This window comes from Myotis brandtii, unplaced genomic scaffold (assembly GCF_000412655.1).
Source record: "Myotis brandtii unplaced genomic scaffold, ASM41265v1 scaffold931, whole genome shotgun sequence".
NCBI classification, from domain to species: domain Eukaryota; kingdom Metazoa; phylum Chordata; class Mammalia; order Chiroptera; family Vespertilionidae; genus Myotis; species Myotis brandtii.
This window is the reverse complement of record NW_005371843.1, coordinates 824,662-841,878: the sequence shown is the minus strand read 5'-3', so window position 1 is coordinate 841,878 and position 17,217 is coordinate 824,662. Positions and strand designations below refer to the sequence as shown.

At 41.5% G+C, this 17,217-nt stretch overlaps 1 protein-coding gene and 1 long non-coding RNA gene across 6 annotated transcripts in view; one reads left to right on the top strand and one right to left on the bottom strand.

Annotated features, from left to right (window-relative positions):
- The window catches only part of LOC106724694, a 17,193-nt gene extending 8,843 nt beyond the window's left edge, over positions 1-8,350 (bottom strand). The window contains exon 1 of the long non-coding RNA XR_001360533.1: positions 8,337-8,350. This is a non-coding gene — a long non-coding RNA (uncharacterized LOC106724694). The remainder of the gene's footprint in view (positions 1-8,336) is intronic.
- The window catches only part of SAMD12 (sterile alpha motif domain containing 12), a 347,492-nt gene that overhangs the window by 176,858 nt on the left and 153,417 nt on the right, over positions 1-17,217 (top strand). For all 5 annotated transcript variants that reach the window (XM_014533047.1, XM_005885853.2, XM_014533045.1 and 2 more), the window contains exon 4: positions 14,284-14,424. In XM_014533047.1, the coding sequence (XP_014388533.1) occupies positions 14,284-14,424 (141 nt within the window). The remainder of the gene's footprint in view (positions 1-14,283; positions 14,425-17,217) is intronic.

Genomic DNA, 17,217 nt, shown 5'->3' with positions numbered 1-17,217 from the left:
CCATTCTGCTGTACTGTCTCAATTTAAACACACACACGTAAAATTTATCAAAGTATAGAAGACCTATTCCCCATTGCCACTGAGAATTCTAGCCCAATTTGCTCAACAGTTTAGGGTACATTTTATCTGATTACCTCTGTTTTCCTTAGCCCAGTTGCAACAGGGACCTGGCTGAAATGAACAAATCCTCCGGAATTCTCAGAGTTGCCTTAAAGGAATTGGCAGGCTGGCCAGTCACCTCCGCAGGTACCCACCTCAGTGTATGTGGAGAGATGCAAGAAATCAGGAGAGAAACTTTGTACCCAATTCCCAGGGCAGGGCGTGTGGGTGGACTCTTGAGGAGATTCTGATACATTTTAGAGATTGCTCCCCAGCAGCTTCTTTGAACCCCATTTCACTATGTATTCTGGCAGGCTTCTCTTTTTCAGGTGGCTTGTAGCAACTAGTTACTGGTGTCAGGTTGTTTTTCTAATGAAGAAATAAAAGATGAACCGGACTCTGGCTTACCAAAGATTTGTGTTATCTAAGGTCATGTGGTGAGATGTGAAGATACTTAAAGATTTGGAGAAGTCTGCTGACTTGGCAGATGCCAGCATCTGTTCTGTATGTGTTTGCTTTATCAGTCCCAGTTTTTTTACCCTCCCCAACACACACACTCAGAAGAATGTTTACTACCGGCCTTTGCTCTTCACTGGAAGGAAAACAGAGCAGGTTTCTAAGGGTTGTTACATTCCTTAGATGAAAGGTTGGGGTTTTACACACAATAATAACCTTTAGCCTTTGACCTCTCTGGCTTTCCCGGCTGTGACAGGTCCCTTGTAAAGCCCATCCCTGGACACTGTCAGCATGAATGTCACGGCTATCATACATGACTTCCTCTCCATCTAGAGAACTTTCCAATCAAGTTGTATCTCCTTGAGAGTTCAGTGTCATCGCTCCATTTGCCTCTCCCCGGCATCTTACATATTTCTCTCTGATATTTTGATCTGTGAGGACTTGCCTTTGATTAAGGGCTCTGCTCCTTAAGTGTTCTTTTTTAGTTTCTCCACTTTATCAAGAGATTAGAGGCATCTCGGGTGACCCAATATCTCTGGCATATTAAATCTGGGTATCAAATGCATGTACTTCTTTTTTGATTGATGACCTAATAAGCCTTTTCCATCTCTAATTTCAATGATTTTGAAATACTGAATTATTTCTTTTTGTGGGCATATGATTTTTTTTTCACCTCGAACTTTCCTGTGTTTTAATAATCACATGCGGTGGATTGTTTAGAATCTAATCTTGGAAATGTGTCTTTTTCTTATGGGAAGACAAGGACATGGAGCTTCATAAATCAGAATATTGAGCTTAAAATATAATTTGTGGGGAACAAATGAACAAAATGTAAATCGTGCTCAAGAAAGGCTTACTTTCATCTTAAAAGCTGGATTGAAAAAAAAAATCACATGGATACATTTGTAAGTGGTGGAAAGGCATTCTGAAAATAAAATTTCAAGGTTAAATGTAGAAGCATTTACTAAATATATGAGCAATCCCAATATCTTCAGATGTTTTATACGTGTGTGTGTGTGTGTGTGTGTGTGTGTGTGTGTGTGTTTTCCCAGCAATGAATCTTATGACTTAGCTCATTTAAAAGGTGAATCATCATAGGGTCTGACTTCTATATCCTTGTTAGTTTTTAATGGTTTTGTACTTCAAATAAAGCCTAATGGTGTAATAATCCAATCCAGAAAATACACAGGACCTAGGGCTTAAAAAACCTTGAAGACTATTACTTTATCATCAAAGAAAGTCTGAAAGAAGTGTTATAAATTCAAATTTTCTTGTGTCCAATTTCATATCACTCTGTGATTGAGGGAGAACTCTAGGAATGTTCACTACAAATACTTATGTTCTTTTTGGTAGCAGCACAATACAAAAATGGTCTAGATGGCTTAGATTGGGATGATGGTGCACTGAGAAATGCAACCCAAACCAATGGAAATTTCACGTTCTAATAGAGATTTATGATTTCAGACCTAGCAATCCCATAAAGCCATTTCTAAGGATGGTATCATTGAATTCTTCAGCTTAGCCACATTTTGAAGCTATTACTCACTGTGATAGTGAAATTCTAACATTTGACATTTTTATGTAGAGAACTTAATTTAACCAATAGAGTTTTGATTGAAGTCAAGTTGTTGATGTTATGATAGCAATACATTTATCAGTTATGAGATGTTTTTTCCATCTCAGTTCTCTTTTTAGAGGCTAATCAATATTCAATGGAATCAGCCCTTCCTTTGACAGTGCCTATCTCCTGGCTTCTGGGGGTGTGTTCTCACAGTCACAACTTGGTGGAGTGTGTGTTGGCTTACAGATTCTTGTAGCTGAAGGTGTGTGTATGCTGCGATGCTCCATTACTCTACATAGAAAGGATTATAAAGCGAAGCTCACGAGAAGATGTCGCTCTTACAAAGGACAATGTGATGTATTTCCCAAAAGCTTGGTGACTTTCACCTGTTTGTATTTCTTGGTGTCTCCTGATTTAAGGAAATATTTACTACGTAAAAGCCAAGTTTATAAAATGAGGAACCAGTGAGTCTCATTTTGTTTTTGTTATTCTTTTATCAAATTCACAGATTTTTGTAAGAAATTTGCTCAAATTAATGTTCAGTATGGTGTAGTGATTAAAAGCACAAGGGACCTGTCACAGCCAGGAAAGCCAGAGGTCTGGTGGTCCTGAAGTGTGGTGGTCCTGGGTTTGAGCCAAGGCATCAACTCTTCTAGCTGGGAAGTCTTTATGAGGATCCCTCTAGGCTTTAATGTTTGCATCTAAAAAAACAAATAGAAGTCATTGTGCCTCCCTCTGAGAGCCCAGTGAATTAACTCCTGTCAGGCATGTATCATGGTGCCTGGCATAGAGCTAGCCCTCGGTAAGATAAATTATACATACATGTTCATATGTGTATGGAAATATATGTGTGCATGCATATGTATACGTATTTATGATTTACATGGTGCTCAAACACAGTGTACTATGATTATATAGTGTTTTATGGAAATGAGGCACACATAAAATCAATAGATGATATACACAAGAATTTTTAGCTGCAGAATTATCTTACTAATTATATACTGCAGAGGTCACTATAAAAATTCATTTTCATTCCCTGCACACACATCTGTGAAGGTAGGTGACCAGAAGCATGCCGGATGGTACAGGGAAGCCACCTGGGCTGTTTTAAAATTGCTACAGGCAACCTGTAAGGTTTATGCCAGGGAATCAGTTGGGCCCCCTTTGTCCAGCAAAAGCCTGTCACAGTTTGGGTCCCCCAGAAAGCGGGCTCAGAGTAGATCTGTGAGTTGGACATTTACTGGGTGGTGTCCTCAGGTTCAACACCTGTGGAGGAAATGACAGAAACAGGACTGGGCAGAGGGAAGGGTTGGGCTGGGATTGACCTCTGAGTGGTCCCAAGCTGGGTCAGTGGCCCTGCAGGGCTGGATCTTTGTACCTTCTCCTCCCTGCCTCATGCACCATTGATTTTTAGTAAGTGAATGCTAATCTGACGTGTGCATAGCCTTTCTAAGCGAAGACAGCATGAATTTGAATCACATGTCTTGGTTCTCGTCTTTCCCTGCCAGTTCCTAGCCCTGTGACTTTGGGCCAGCACCTTCACTTTTCTGGCCTATTTTCTTGTCTTTGAAATGGGGATTATATAATTTCTTTTCTCTTTCTCATAGGGCCATGTATTCATTCAGCAAAACTTTAGTAAACATCTACCAACTGCTGAATCTGGAGTTACTCAGTTAACTGAAACCCACATTCTCTTCATAAAGAGCCCAAAATTGGGGAGGGAAGACAGGCATGTGAACAAATTCATGATTATATTATAACTAGAGGCCTGGTGCACGAAATCTGTGCAAGGGGCTCAGCCCTCGCAGTCCCGGCTGCCTTGGCCCTCGTGGCCCCACCCACTGGTAATTCCAGAAGGTCATTCCTGAAGGTCGTTCCACTCTTCAGTCTAATTACCATATTAGCTCTTTATTATATAGGACATAGTAACTATAAATATAGAAACCCAAACAAGACACACCTTGTTGTAACCTGTATGTTTAATTGAAAAAAACCTGTATTGAGTCAAACACTATGCTAGACTCTTTCAAATTTGCTACCTAATTTAACTTTCATATAGAAAAGTGACTAAAATCATTACTCCCCTGTTACAGATGAGGAAGCCATGCCTCCGGTGCCCCTGTCTTAGTTTTGGAGTGAGCTACACCACTGCCCATCCGATGTTGTGTGTCCTAAAAGTGGCAATGATACTTTCTATTCTGCCTACTTCGTAGAGTACTTAATCAGCACAGCTTGGGAGAGAAGGTGTAATTTCTTCCCCCAATTTACAAGTAAAGAATCGGAAGCCTAGTGAGGTGATCATCACAGTAACCATGTAGCAAATAACTGGTTAATCTAACCCTGACTTTCAGCTCCAGAACCAAGGCCTCTTTCTGTTTTCCAAAGCTTTCCTATTAGATCTCATGGCCCTCATGGTCTTTGCTACAGGTTTTATCACCTACTGCAGGTTCTCAAGTAACATCATTTTGTTCGGCATCATTTCTTTATAACATTGATGAGATGCCACAGGAACTTAACCCTTGTTTATATCAATTAGCCTATGGTAACGTTGGTTTCATTATACATTGTTTCACTTAAAGTCACAGAACCTCTCAATGGCGCTAAAGGAGGCTGTACTGTAATTGCTTTTAGGCCATTTCATGCTTGCTGATCTCCCATCTGCAGGTAATTTTTTTTTTTTTTTTAGCTCTCTGAAGGCAGGAACACTGTTTTCATCTCTTTTGCTGAATGTAGCTAGAGCTGGGACAATCTCACTTATTAATTTTTTTCTACTAAAGAAGTCCCTGATACGAATAAAGTTAAACATTTAATAAAAGTTTAAGGAAAAACAATTCCTAGGATTCAGGAAGAGAAAGTCAAAGTAGCTTTGAAACTTTTTAAACGATACTTTGGAAATGGGTCACTAGTTCAAATTAATTCAAGGATAGCAGCCAGCATGCCCGTGCCTGTCTCTTCAGCGTAGGCACACTTCATGTGTTGGCTGTGATGGCCATTAGTAGAATATCGAGGGGGAGGAGGAAGCTTGCCAATAGGCATCTCGCATGCCTCTTGGTAATTAATTTTAAAAGATGTCTAATGTGCAGTGGGTTGCTCATATAGTGACACTCGATTAACAGAGAATCCCAGAACAATGCATAAACATGCTAACAAATAAATGCCAGCATACCAGGAGTTTAGGTCCACCTATCAGGAACAGAAAAGACCTTGAAGGTTGTTTATGATATCATCCATCTTCGGCTATCATCTGTGTTATGTTGGTACTAGACTTTGCTTGAAAAATCTGCTCTGAGGTACAGAGGAAGTAATTACTGAGTCTTCCCAGGGACTGAAACAGAATCTCCAAACAAAATGTTTTAGGGTTTTCTTAAATTAATTTTTTTGGAGGCGATTTGGTAATTCTGTGTACTACAGGCAACATAAAAGGATTTAACCTTGATTTTACTGTTTGGAAGCTGTGTAGTCTTTCTTGAAGGGCAGAAAAAAGCAATGCAGGGCCACATTCTCTCTCTGTTTGAAAAACACTGTAATATCATTTCTTTCTGAGTTTATATTTCAGGTGGGAATTAATTATTAATATCAGCACTTGAATATACCCAACCGAAAAACTAGATTGTCTAAAACAGTCTTTTTACCCAAGTCTGGTTAAAAAATATCAATATTCAGTTCTCATCAGTATGGTGAATTACCTACAGTAACCGCAAAGCAAATTTCCATTAGCCCTTCTTCCCCTCGGCCCAGAGCAGGGCCTTCAGTTCATTGCTCCTTGTTGTAAATGTCACCAAATGAGTGAACGGCCTTGGCTCTCGGGCTGTGAAGAGTGGGCTGTGCACTCAGGTAGCAGTGAGAGGACACGTATCGGTCTTGGAAGGTTTTGTGCACTTTCCTGCCAGGAAATGAGGCAGTGGGCTGGCTGACCACGGAGTCCTTGTTGGCTCTGGCACCGGTGACTCACAGTCACCCTTAGGAAATCAGGCATCGGGCCGGGGGGTTAGTTAGGAGGATGGGATTGCAATGTGTGTCTAGGTTATAAAAAAAACAGAGGGCTAGTTCAAGCTACCCTTGGTCTTGTTAGCTGTTCATTTAGAATAGGCTACATACAGAATGAACTCACACAGCTTCAAGTCCATTCCTAAAGTCAGTTGAAACCCTGAAGGCAAGGCTGCCCAAATCACTTTCCATTGCACGTGGGAGGGACGTGGCAGAAAGAGGGTTAAAAGTCAGATGTTGAAAGTGGCAACCTGTGAGCTAAATGTGACCCCTATACATGATTTCTTTGGCTCTCAGAGGATGGAAAACATGGGCAATTTTTAAATTGGGAGATTTCATAAAACTTCTGGATTTTCAGTTGTTCTTAAAAAAAGAAGTGGCAACACTTGGCCTGTTTTCTAGCCTAGCAAAAGTAGGTGGGAATTGCTCATTTTAGGAAAACAAAACTTTCTAGGTCACTGTGGTCCACCTGCTCCCCTACTCCCTTAGAGTGGTTCTCCTCCAGCCATTATGTCATCCGGACATTTGAGATTGTGATCTTGGTGGAACTGGATCAGGAGGTTGGCCCTGGTGTATCAACCTTACAGAAGTATGCAATCGGAATTAAGGTGTATTTCAAACAATTTGTAAGGAATGATCATTAAAATACTAGAATTTGCCAATGATTAACATTTTGGGAACAAATTACTGTAGGTTCATATCATTCTTATCACCTACACCAGGATGGGCTTTCTTGAAATAGGGGTATGCAGGACGGTACAGTGAGTCAGCTGGGAATTATACATAAGCTGAGATCTGTAAGTCAAGATTGTCTTGGGTGCAAGGGCTACAAATGAGCCCAACTCACTCACTTCCTCCCCGCAATGTTGCCGTTCATCAATGAGAAACCCAGGGGTATCTGACTTCAGGCAAGAGTCTACTCAGGAAATGAAATGTCATCTTATCTTTCTCCCTTTCTCTCTGCCTTCCTTCTCTCACCCCCCTTTTTCTCTTTCTGTCTCTCTATTGTCTTAATTCTCTAGCAAAATCTCTCCATATGGTAGCAAAGACAGTCATTGATAGCAAGTCTAGGCTTATATTGTCCCTGGAGATATGATCTAAGAAATACAATGTCTCTCTGAGAAACCATAGCAATTCTAGTAAGATATTTTATTTGCCCTGTCTGGGTCACACACCCAGCATTCATTTAACAAATAGTGTGTTTATGTAGTGCCAGCATGGAGTCAGCCCTAGCTAGGTGCATGGAAACTTCAGTGAAACCCTGCTCTGTGGATCTTCATTGTGGGAGGAGGCGGAATTAAAAATGGACTTGATAAGCAAGAAAGTTGCACAGTACTTTAGAAGTGAAAACTACTACAGGAAAACCTTTTTGTTTTTAGCCCCCAAATGCAAAGGAGAGAGTCTTTTACCATAAATGAGCAGGGGTTGGGTATAGGCAAAAATGAGTTATTCATAATATTAGTTCTGCAAATGGGAGTGTTTTACGACTGTGAACATCATCCCTGTGTCTCCTATGTGCTGCTCTGGGGTGGGGAGGAGAAAAAAAAGTAAGACTGGTTTACCTATCAGGTGGGCATCATAAATGTCAGGTCAGACCCCCACATGATATGCTTCCCGCCTCACACTTCATACTCAGCCCTATGCAGTTTCCTAAATGTACTATTTGGTTTTCATAGCCCTGTCTTTTCCTATGCCAGTGATCGGCAAACTGCGGCTCATGAGCCACATGCGGCTCTTTGGCCCCTTGAGTGTGGCTCTTCCACAAAATACCACGTGCGGGCACGCACGTACAGTGCGATTGAAACTTTGTGGCCCATGTGCAGAAGTCGATATTTTTTGGAAGAGCCACACTCAAGGGGCCAAAGAGCCGCATGTGGCTTGCGAGCCGCAGTTTGCCAACCACTGGCCTATGCTGATCCCTGTGCCTCAGTTGCCCTTCCCCCTCTTTCATGACTCTTTCTGTTGTTGTTGTTGTTGTTGTTGTTGTTGTTGTTGTTGTTGTTCAAGGACCTTAGCTAAGTTAGGTGTCCCACCTATGGGCTCTTGAAGAACCTGTGCTTGTCCCCCTGGCAGGGAACTTATTTACCTTTCTTACTTCCTAGCAATGTGACATGCTCAGCCCAAGGTCTAGATGTAGATAGTCTACATGATAAAGGAGTGGACGAATCAGTCTAAAGCCTGCTCTCAAAGACCCCTCCGCGTCTCCTGTTATACTCCACTGAGTGAGGACCAAATACTGAAGGCCATCACAGGCGTGTGCATCATGAAGTTATGCCACTGTTTGCACTGCTCGCCTTTAAGTCACCAGAAATGGTGACTTCCCTGCCCATCAGTCTCTCGCCTGCCCTAGTAGGGCTGCCTATGTGAGAGTTGACAGAAATGGGCTTGGGGAGTGCATAAGGTCTGTTTGAAGAATTCCTGGGCAGAAGTTTAGGAGGTGGTTCAGAGCATGTCTCTATGCATATCTGTATCTGAGATCTGCAGTTTAGTAAATGTATGAACTTCCACTGTGTACAGTAGCTCGTAATGGATTGTAGTTAGTATCTTCAGAGAATTGTTGAAAATGAGGTAGTCCCTGGAAAGCTCTTTGGACAGTGTTTAACACACAGTAACTGCTTAATAAATATTTGCTATTATAGTCATTGTTGTGATGAGGAGAAGAAGGAGGAAGCATTCTCAGCCATCCAAAGAGTGGTGCTACCCAAATTGCATCTTCATAGTGACTCCATTTTGCAAAGGGCATGTGTGTTATGTCATTTGATCCTCACAGTCGCCCTATGAAATAGTGTCCTTTTCATCCCCATTGTAGAGATGAGGAAATTAAGACTCCAGTGTGCTTTTCTGGGCATGTATCTCTACCTTTCAACTCCTGACCCCATGCTTTTGCAATTATATCTCTCTCCCTATTCCTTTGTTTCACAAATTCCAATTTTGGAATAGTGGTGAGATGAAGAAACACAGGTTCAGGCTGTAGAACACAGGTTATATGCCCAACACTTGTCACTCTCTTTCTCTGGCCCAGCCAGAACTGGAGTAGAGCCAGGGAACTCTACACCTTGGGTGATGCAGGCCTTTACCTGAGAGCAGGTTTGGAGCTAACCCAGTAAGTAAGTGGCCATTAGTTTGGGTAACTATGTAGTGACCTCTGTAATTCAGCCTCTTCTCTGGGAAATGTGGACTCCCAACCACTTGCAGTGGTACCAAGACTTCCCAGTAGGGTATGAACTAAAGGCACATCTTCCAGCTAACCCTGAAATTTCCGACTGTGCTTTACAGCATGCGATCTTTCATCTTGAAAAGCTATGACAGGGTTTCTGTGACAGTTCTCTGAGCAGAAGATGGGGGGCACCTGAACTAGAGACCAAAGACCAGATTGGAACTGAAAGACCTAAATCTTCCCCTTATTTCCTGAGCGGTTTTAGATGAGTCCCTTTCCCTGAACCTCCATTCTCCATGTGGGCACTGTGAATCCTGGGCCACACTCAGAAATCTCAGAGGTTCCCTCCAGCGTGTAGTAGACTGAATAATGGCCACCCAGAGACACCTGGTCCTCATCTCTGAAACCTGTAAATGTCCGCGGGCCGTAGTTTGCCCACGGCTGGTCTAGACCTAAATCTTCCCCTTATTTCCTGAGCAGTTTTAGATGAGTCCCTTTCCCTGAACCTCCGTTCTCCGTGGGGACACCGCGAATCCTGGGCCACACTCAGAAATCTCAGAGGTTCCGTCCAGCGTGTAGTAGACTGAATAATGGCCACCCAGAGACACCTGGTCCTCATCTCTGAAACCTGTAAATGTTACCTTATAAAGAAAAGGGGTCTTTGTATTTGTGATTGAGTCAAGGATCTTCATGTGAGGAGATTATCCTGTTTTATTTAAGCAGGTCCTACATCAAATCCCAAGTGTCTTTTTAAGAGAGAGGCAGGGTGACATTAAACACCACAAGAGAAGGTGAAGATAGAGACAGAGCAGCCCTGGGCAAACTACGGCCCGCAGGCCGCATCCGGCCCCTTTGAAATGAATAAAACTAAAAAAAAAAAAGACCGTACCCTTTTATGTAATGATGTTTACTTTGAATTTATATTAGTTCACACAAACACTCCATCCATGCTTTTGTTCCGGCCCTCCAGTCCAGTTTAAGAACCCATTGTGGCCCTCGAGTCAAAAAGTTTGCCCACCCCTGGATTAGAGGATGTAATCACAAAGGAATGTGGTAGCCAGCAAAAGGAAATGTTCCCTACAGCCTCCAGGGGGAGTGTGGCACCGCCAACACCTTGATTTCAGCCCAATGAAACTGATGTTGAGCTCTGGCTTCCAGAACTCTATGGAATAAACATCTGTTGTTTTAAGCCGCCATGTTTGTAATTTGTTATGGCAACCAGAGGAAATGAAGGCACTGCCCTCTGAGTCAATTGTTTCTCACCTGTTCTCCCTGCCCATCTATCCAGCAAGGCTTGTAGTAGCACTTGATGCCTGTTCCAAAACAGAACAAGACACGTGTCTTTCGTTAAGCCTGCTGCAGAAAGGTGGAGCACTCGTTTAGTCTCAAGTTCTCTATTTCTTTACTTGGCACGTGTCTTCTGTGGTTGCCACCAACACAACGCAGCTTCCTCCCTCTACGACGTCCAGTTTCTCATTGTTGTTTTCCTATCTAAGAGTCAGTTTCCAACGGAGTACCTTGCATCAGAAAAGACAGTAATTTAATGACCTTGAGGTCATCAGTTTATGAGTAACCAAGACAACATTCATTTTAGCAGCAAGTATATTCATTTAATAAATATTTCTTGAGCATTACTCTGTGCCAGCCGTAGGCAACAATAGGGGACCTGGGACAATAGGACATCTGACAGGAAAAGTACTTATTCTAGTGGAGCTGGCAGTGGGGTGAGTCACACACAGTGAAGCTTAGATATATGTACTCAAGCTTCAGTTGCAGCAAAATTATAATTTTCCAAGATTGTTAGCAGGGCATCAGATCCATGTCTCTGCTGGGTGAACTTCCTCACAGAATATTCCCTGGCTTGAACTTCTATAAAGAGTCCTGGGAAATATTTTTAGCACACAAGAACTCTCTTGGGGCCAAGAGAGCTTGGCTCATGACAGACTCTTCTTATTTCTCTACATTCCACCAGGTTATGCCTATGCTACCCCTTCAACTCAGAACTCTGGGCTTTGAGTAGAATGCTGAAGGAATGAAAATACTATGGGGATGCCCTCACCTGTGTGGTTCAGTTGATTGGACATCATCCTATGCACCGGAGGTCACCAGTTCAATTCCCAGTCAAAGCACATGCCCAGGTTGCAGGCTTGATGCCTGGTGAAGGATGTGCAGGAGGCAGCTAATTGATGTTTATCTCTCATCAATGTTTCTCTCTCCCCCTCTCCCTTCCTCTCTCTAGAATCGATAAAAACATATTAGAAGGGGAAAAAAACCACTCTGGGAAAGAGAGAATATTCTGATTGTCCTCCCTTGTTTAATTCTATCCTTTTCATCATTTCTCCAGATCTGAAGTGTTCTCAAAAGAAAAAAAAATAGCAGAAACACTAATGGGATTTCCTCCCTCCCACACATCCTTCTTTGGAGCAGTGACTCCTGTGCTGAAATGGTGCCCCCTGCCACTGGGGGCTCAGGTGGACAACCTGAGCCATTTCTGATGTCTGTTTTTCCTTCATACCCCACCTCTAAACATCCCAATGTCATTCAAAATATACCCAGAATTCTACTACTTCTTTCTACTTCTTCACCTCCACCTGAGTCCAAGGCACCATCACTTCCTGTTTTGATTTGAAAAAGAAAAGAAGTAAAAGGCCAGGAATACAATCCATGCGAAGGACTTGAAGCTTCTTTCAACTCCAGGAATCTAGGCATCTATGAATGGCCCAGCAGCCTAGATCACCTGCATTGTGGTTTAGGGTCTCAGGAAATTTAGTTGGTGCTGCTCTCTTGAGATTGAGTTGACTTTTCCCTCCCGCATTTCTTCCTGTGTAGGCAGTGGACAGCAGAGCACACCGAGTTAACCTGGGACATAGTAAATGCTCAATAAATGTTTGTTGAATTAGCAGTTGGATTTTTATGATAAGCAACAAAATATGACAATATAAATTGCAAAAAAAAAAGGATGCAATTGACTACCTATCACTCCTGATCTAAAGCAGCAACTCACTTAATTGGGATACTCTTAGTGTGTGGTCAACATAGGGGGTGGGATAGGAGATCAATGGGACATTGGCTCCTGGAAGTGATCTAATTATTGTAAGGATTTTTCAGAATCTCGGACATGGGTGGCACTATAGAAACGATCCAAAGAAAATAGTGAATCAGATTTTGTCCATAAGATTCTCAGTGTGCCCATTAACCCCATCTTCTGGCTATTTTGTTTCCTTTTTAAAGAGGTAAACCATTTATCTTCTGAAATGTATATGCTGTGATCCCCAAAGACTTACCATTGATTACACATAGTTGCCTCTTCCTCAGTCGAGGAGAGATCTGCAGTGTGATGACTGGGGGTATAGGGGGGAAGCGCACAGGGTGGTGCTGTGGGCCTTTAACAACATTCATTATTACCATTGATTACACATAGTTGCCTCTTCCTCAGTCGAGGAGAGATCTGCAGGGTGGTGCTGTGGGCCTTTAACAACATTCATTCTCTGTATTTCTTGCTCTCAGCTCTCACAATAGACCTATGCTTATTTCAAGGCAAGCACAGAGAGGGGAGAATTTGATGGAGACCAAAGTAACAGCAGAAGCACCTGACCGTCCAGGGAGAGAAAGAGGCTGAAAGGAAGCCATGCAGGGCTACCTAGGGTCCAGGGTGCCTACACACTGCAGGCATGCTCACCCCGAGGCTCCTTATTTTGCAGTCTGTGGAAGCTCTCACTCCCCCTCCCCATCTCACTCTCACCCCTTAGGCCAATGATTGGGAGGAAGCCTTAGCTCCCACCAGCTGGACGTGGAAACCTAGCCCAGCACCAGAGGTGCAGCAAGGGAACTCATGCTGCAGATTAAAACTGGAACTCTAAATACATATTTCACCGAAACGTTATTGTAACCTGCACTAAACGTGTGGAAGCTCTCACTCCCCCTCCCCATCTCACTCTCACCCCTTAGGCCAATGATTGGGAGGAAGCCTTAGCTCCCACCAGCTGGACGTGGAACCTGGCCCAGCACCAGGGGTGCAGCAAGGGAGCTCATGCTGCAGATTAAAACTGGAACTCTAAATACACATTTCACCGAAACGTTATTGTAACCTGCATTAAACATCTTGGAGTTTCTCTCTAACCACAGTTACAGCATCCAGGTCTTCAGCTGAGTTGGCAGTAACATGGGCTCCTGTGGGCCAGCCTCAGAACCCATCATCCAGCGAACAGCCGTTTCTATGGAAACCTGCAGTCTGTGACCCAAATACCCAGGTTAAAATGTTGCTGTTTCATTTCATTCAATGCGTGGGTCAGTTGGGGATTGCCAATATTAGATAAAAATTGGGCTTCTGGCCCAGCCAGCATGGCTCAGTGGTTGAGCGTCGACCTATGAACCAGGAGGTCATGGTTTTCGATTCTTGGTCAGATTGCAGGCTTGATCGATCCCCGGTGTCGGGCATGTAAGAGGCGGCCTATTGATGATTCTCTCTCATCATTGATGTTTCTATCTCTCTCTCCCTCTCTCTTCCTCTCTGAAATTAATAAAAATATGTTTTTTTAAAATGTGGCTTCTTTTTTTTTAATGTGCGGATTTTTTTTCATCCAGATTATCCATTCCTGTCACCAGAGTCATGGAGGATCCTGTATTCTGAAGAGTCTGTGTTTAGATGGAAACTTCTGGTGTGAAGAATTAGCCAAGACTAAGATGGAAATCCTATCCCCGGTGTCGGGCGTGTAAGAGGCGGCCTATTGATGATTCTCTCTCATCATTGATGTTTCTATCTCTCTCTCCCTCTCTCTTCCTCTCTGAAATTAATAAAAATATGTTTTTTAAAAATGTGGCTTCTTTTTTTTTTAATGTGCGAGGTTTTTTTCATCCGGATTATCCATTCCTGTCACCAGAGTCCTGGGGGATCCTGTATTCTGAAGAGTCTGTGTTTAGATGGAAACTTCTGGTGTGAAGAATTAGCCAAGACTAAGATGGAAATCCTTCTCCAGCCCTTGATTATGTGCTTCTCCTTGTATTTCCTGAACCCCTGCAGGGCGAGCTTTGCTGAGACTTACTGACAAAAAGCTTGAGCGAATGGGGATTGCCCAGGAAAACCTCCGGCAGCACATCTTGCAACAGGTGCTCCAGCTGAAGGTGCGGGAAGAAGTCAGAAACCTACAGTTACTCACACAAGGTACCCCGCTCTTCCTAGTGGGTGGATGGAAGGGGAGCTGGGAGGGATAAAGAAGAGCCAGGGAGAAACGGTCATTGTTTTTGTTTCTGTTTTGTTTTTGCAGCATTTTCTTTATTTAAAAAGTATATAGATTTAAAGGCCACTTCCCACCTCAAACTTATCTTTTTCATAACTCACTATGGGGGAAGGAAGCACAAATAAGTAATGGATGGGTGAACAGTATTGCCTTAGCTAATTTCAAGGTCATCACATACTACTATGTAGGTTGTGCACCGCACCACCCCAGAGAGTACCCATCACAGAGATCAGGGTACGGTTGCACTCCCTAGAGTTGTACAGTATACACAGTCCACACAACTTATAGGGCAGCCCAGGCTATCTTAGTCTGAGAGAGCCTTGGAATTTGAGTGATTTCATAGTTCATATGTCCAGTGATGTAAGTGGGATTTTTGTTGTGTTACATTTTACTTTGCCCTTCACTGACTAAAGGGAGAAAAACATTTTACAGGTATGTGTCTATATGTATACACACACACACACACACACACACACTGTAGTGTTTGTGAGAACCCTATTTAGAATCTTGAAAATAGAACCATTTAAAAAAATAGACTACAAGGAATTTAAAACTGGAATGTTAAGTCCATATAATTCTAAACAAGAACCATTAATAACTTCAATATGTTGAGAGCACTTAAGAGTTCTATAACTGGAAGTGACAGCATAAAGCTGGAATGTGAAGAAAACCTTAAGTGACACTGTATGGAACTTGTATGTCTAGATAAGAGTTGGTTGCTATCAACCTCCATTGGCTATAACCTTTTATTTATTTCATTTTAATGCCCATTGTATATTGTTTTAAATGAAAGGATAATAAGGTATGTATTTTTGAGAGTCTTGGGTATTTTTCAATCTTTAGAATATTGTAATCACATGCATACTGATATTGGGGAAATCTGGGTCAGCCAAGTTTCACGTTATTACATTTAGATTAGCCCAGTGACATACTCCATTTGCCTAGAGGAACTAATGCACTGCCTGAAAGATGACTGCCCAGAAGGATAAATAGAGACTTTGAGTGGTCTGAAAATAGTATTGTTTATTTGTTATGCATTATTTGTACTTGTCTCCAGAGACTTCCATAGTAAATGTATGGGTACATTGAGTGATTTAAATTTGAATTTGACACATTGATATACATTTAAGTTGCTGCTAAAAAGTAAATAGAGATTCATCACAAGAAAGTCCAATGCAGTGCTATTTATGAAACTGAAAAATTAGAAACCACCTAGAGGTCCAGTAATACGGAAAGGATAAAATAATTCTGTTTAAATTCATAAGATCCAGTATAATGGATCATTCACATTATACCTTCAAAGAATATATAACAACATGAGAGTGTAGTCAAAGAACTAATAGGAAGTGGGGTAGCAGGGAGGCCATATATAAAATTTTCTTTAAACGAGAGCCCAATTTTATTAAAAAATTACATTTTTATATGTACATAGAAAAAGGGATGCAAATGAACATGCCAATATTTTGATAATGGTTCTCTCTGGGTGGTGGGATTGTGGGTAATTTTAATGTTTTTCTTTATATTTTTCTGTATATTTCAAATGTTCTAGTATAAATCCATTTTACAGTTATAATCAGAAAAAAACACACGCATTTTTTAAAGCTTCAATTTGGTGTCTGAGGTTTCCTCCACTCTTTTGTTTTCCTCCTGTGATGATATATAAGAAATGAGACCTAAATTTATTATGTGTGCCTCGGACTTGTTTTTTTATCTCTGCTACTGTCAGCCTGCAGTGTGTTTGCTTTGCAAAATCATTTTCTACAGCTTTCATCGCCCTAGATGCATAATATATAAGATTTTTCCTGAGATAGTACTCAAGTCTATTAAGCTAAATATATGTTTGTGTTCTGGGAAGGTAATGCTAAGTTCAGCCTTTTCAATTCAGTTGTTGTCATTTTCTTTAGCTTTCAAAAGCTGTGCATTTTGAATCCTTGCCTTCTATTCCCCTTAGAAGAGGTCACATTCTCCAGCTCTTGGATATTTTGTCTGCACTCATAATACTGTTTTTATTGCTTGTCCTTTACATGTTAATGTTCAAACTCATTCTATGTTAGGCAGCCTTTAGAAAATCCATAGCCTTATTGAAAAGATGTTTTTTAGAAAAACATAAAGCAAAAAATTTGTTTTTGTTTTATTTTGTTTTGTTGACTGATAACAGAAGTTCTAAAGACAGCTGGGGCTCCTTAAAATATTTTGGGTCTAGGTTTGCTATGGAAGTATGGAAATTGGACTTTTGGTGGTGAACACGCTGTAGAATATTATACAGATATTGGATTATAATGTTATATACCTGAAACATATATAATGTTATAAATCAATGTTACCTCATTCTAAGAAAAAGAGAGAGAAAAATTACCCATTAAAAGTCACTCTCCATGTCCTCCCAACACCCAGCCACCCCCCCACACCCAACCACCAAAACTTGACTACCGCTTATCTACTTCCTGTATATTTGCCTATTCTGTACATTTTCTATAATTGGAATTATTCAATATGTGGTCATTGGTGATTGGCTACTTTCACTTAGGATAATGTTGTTCAAGTTCACCCATGTTGTAAGCAAGTGCCAAATTTTATCTCTTTTTATTCCCAAATAATATTCCATTGCAAGAGTGTAACATTTTATTTATCCATACATTAATTGATGGACATTTGTTTTGTTTCTGAATCTTGGCTATTATCAAAAATTCTATTTTCAACATTTGTGCTCAAGTTTT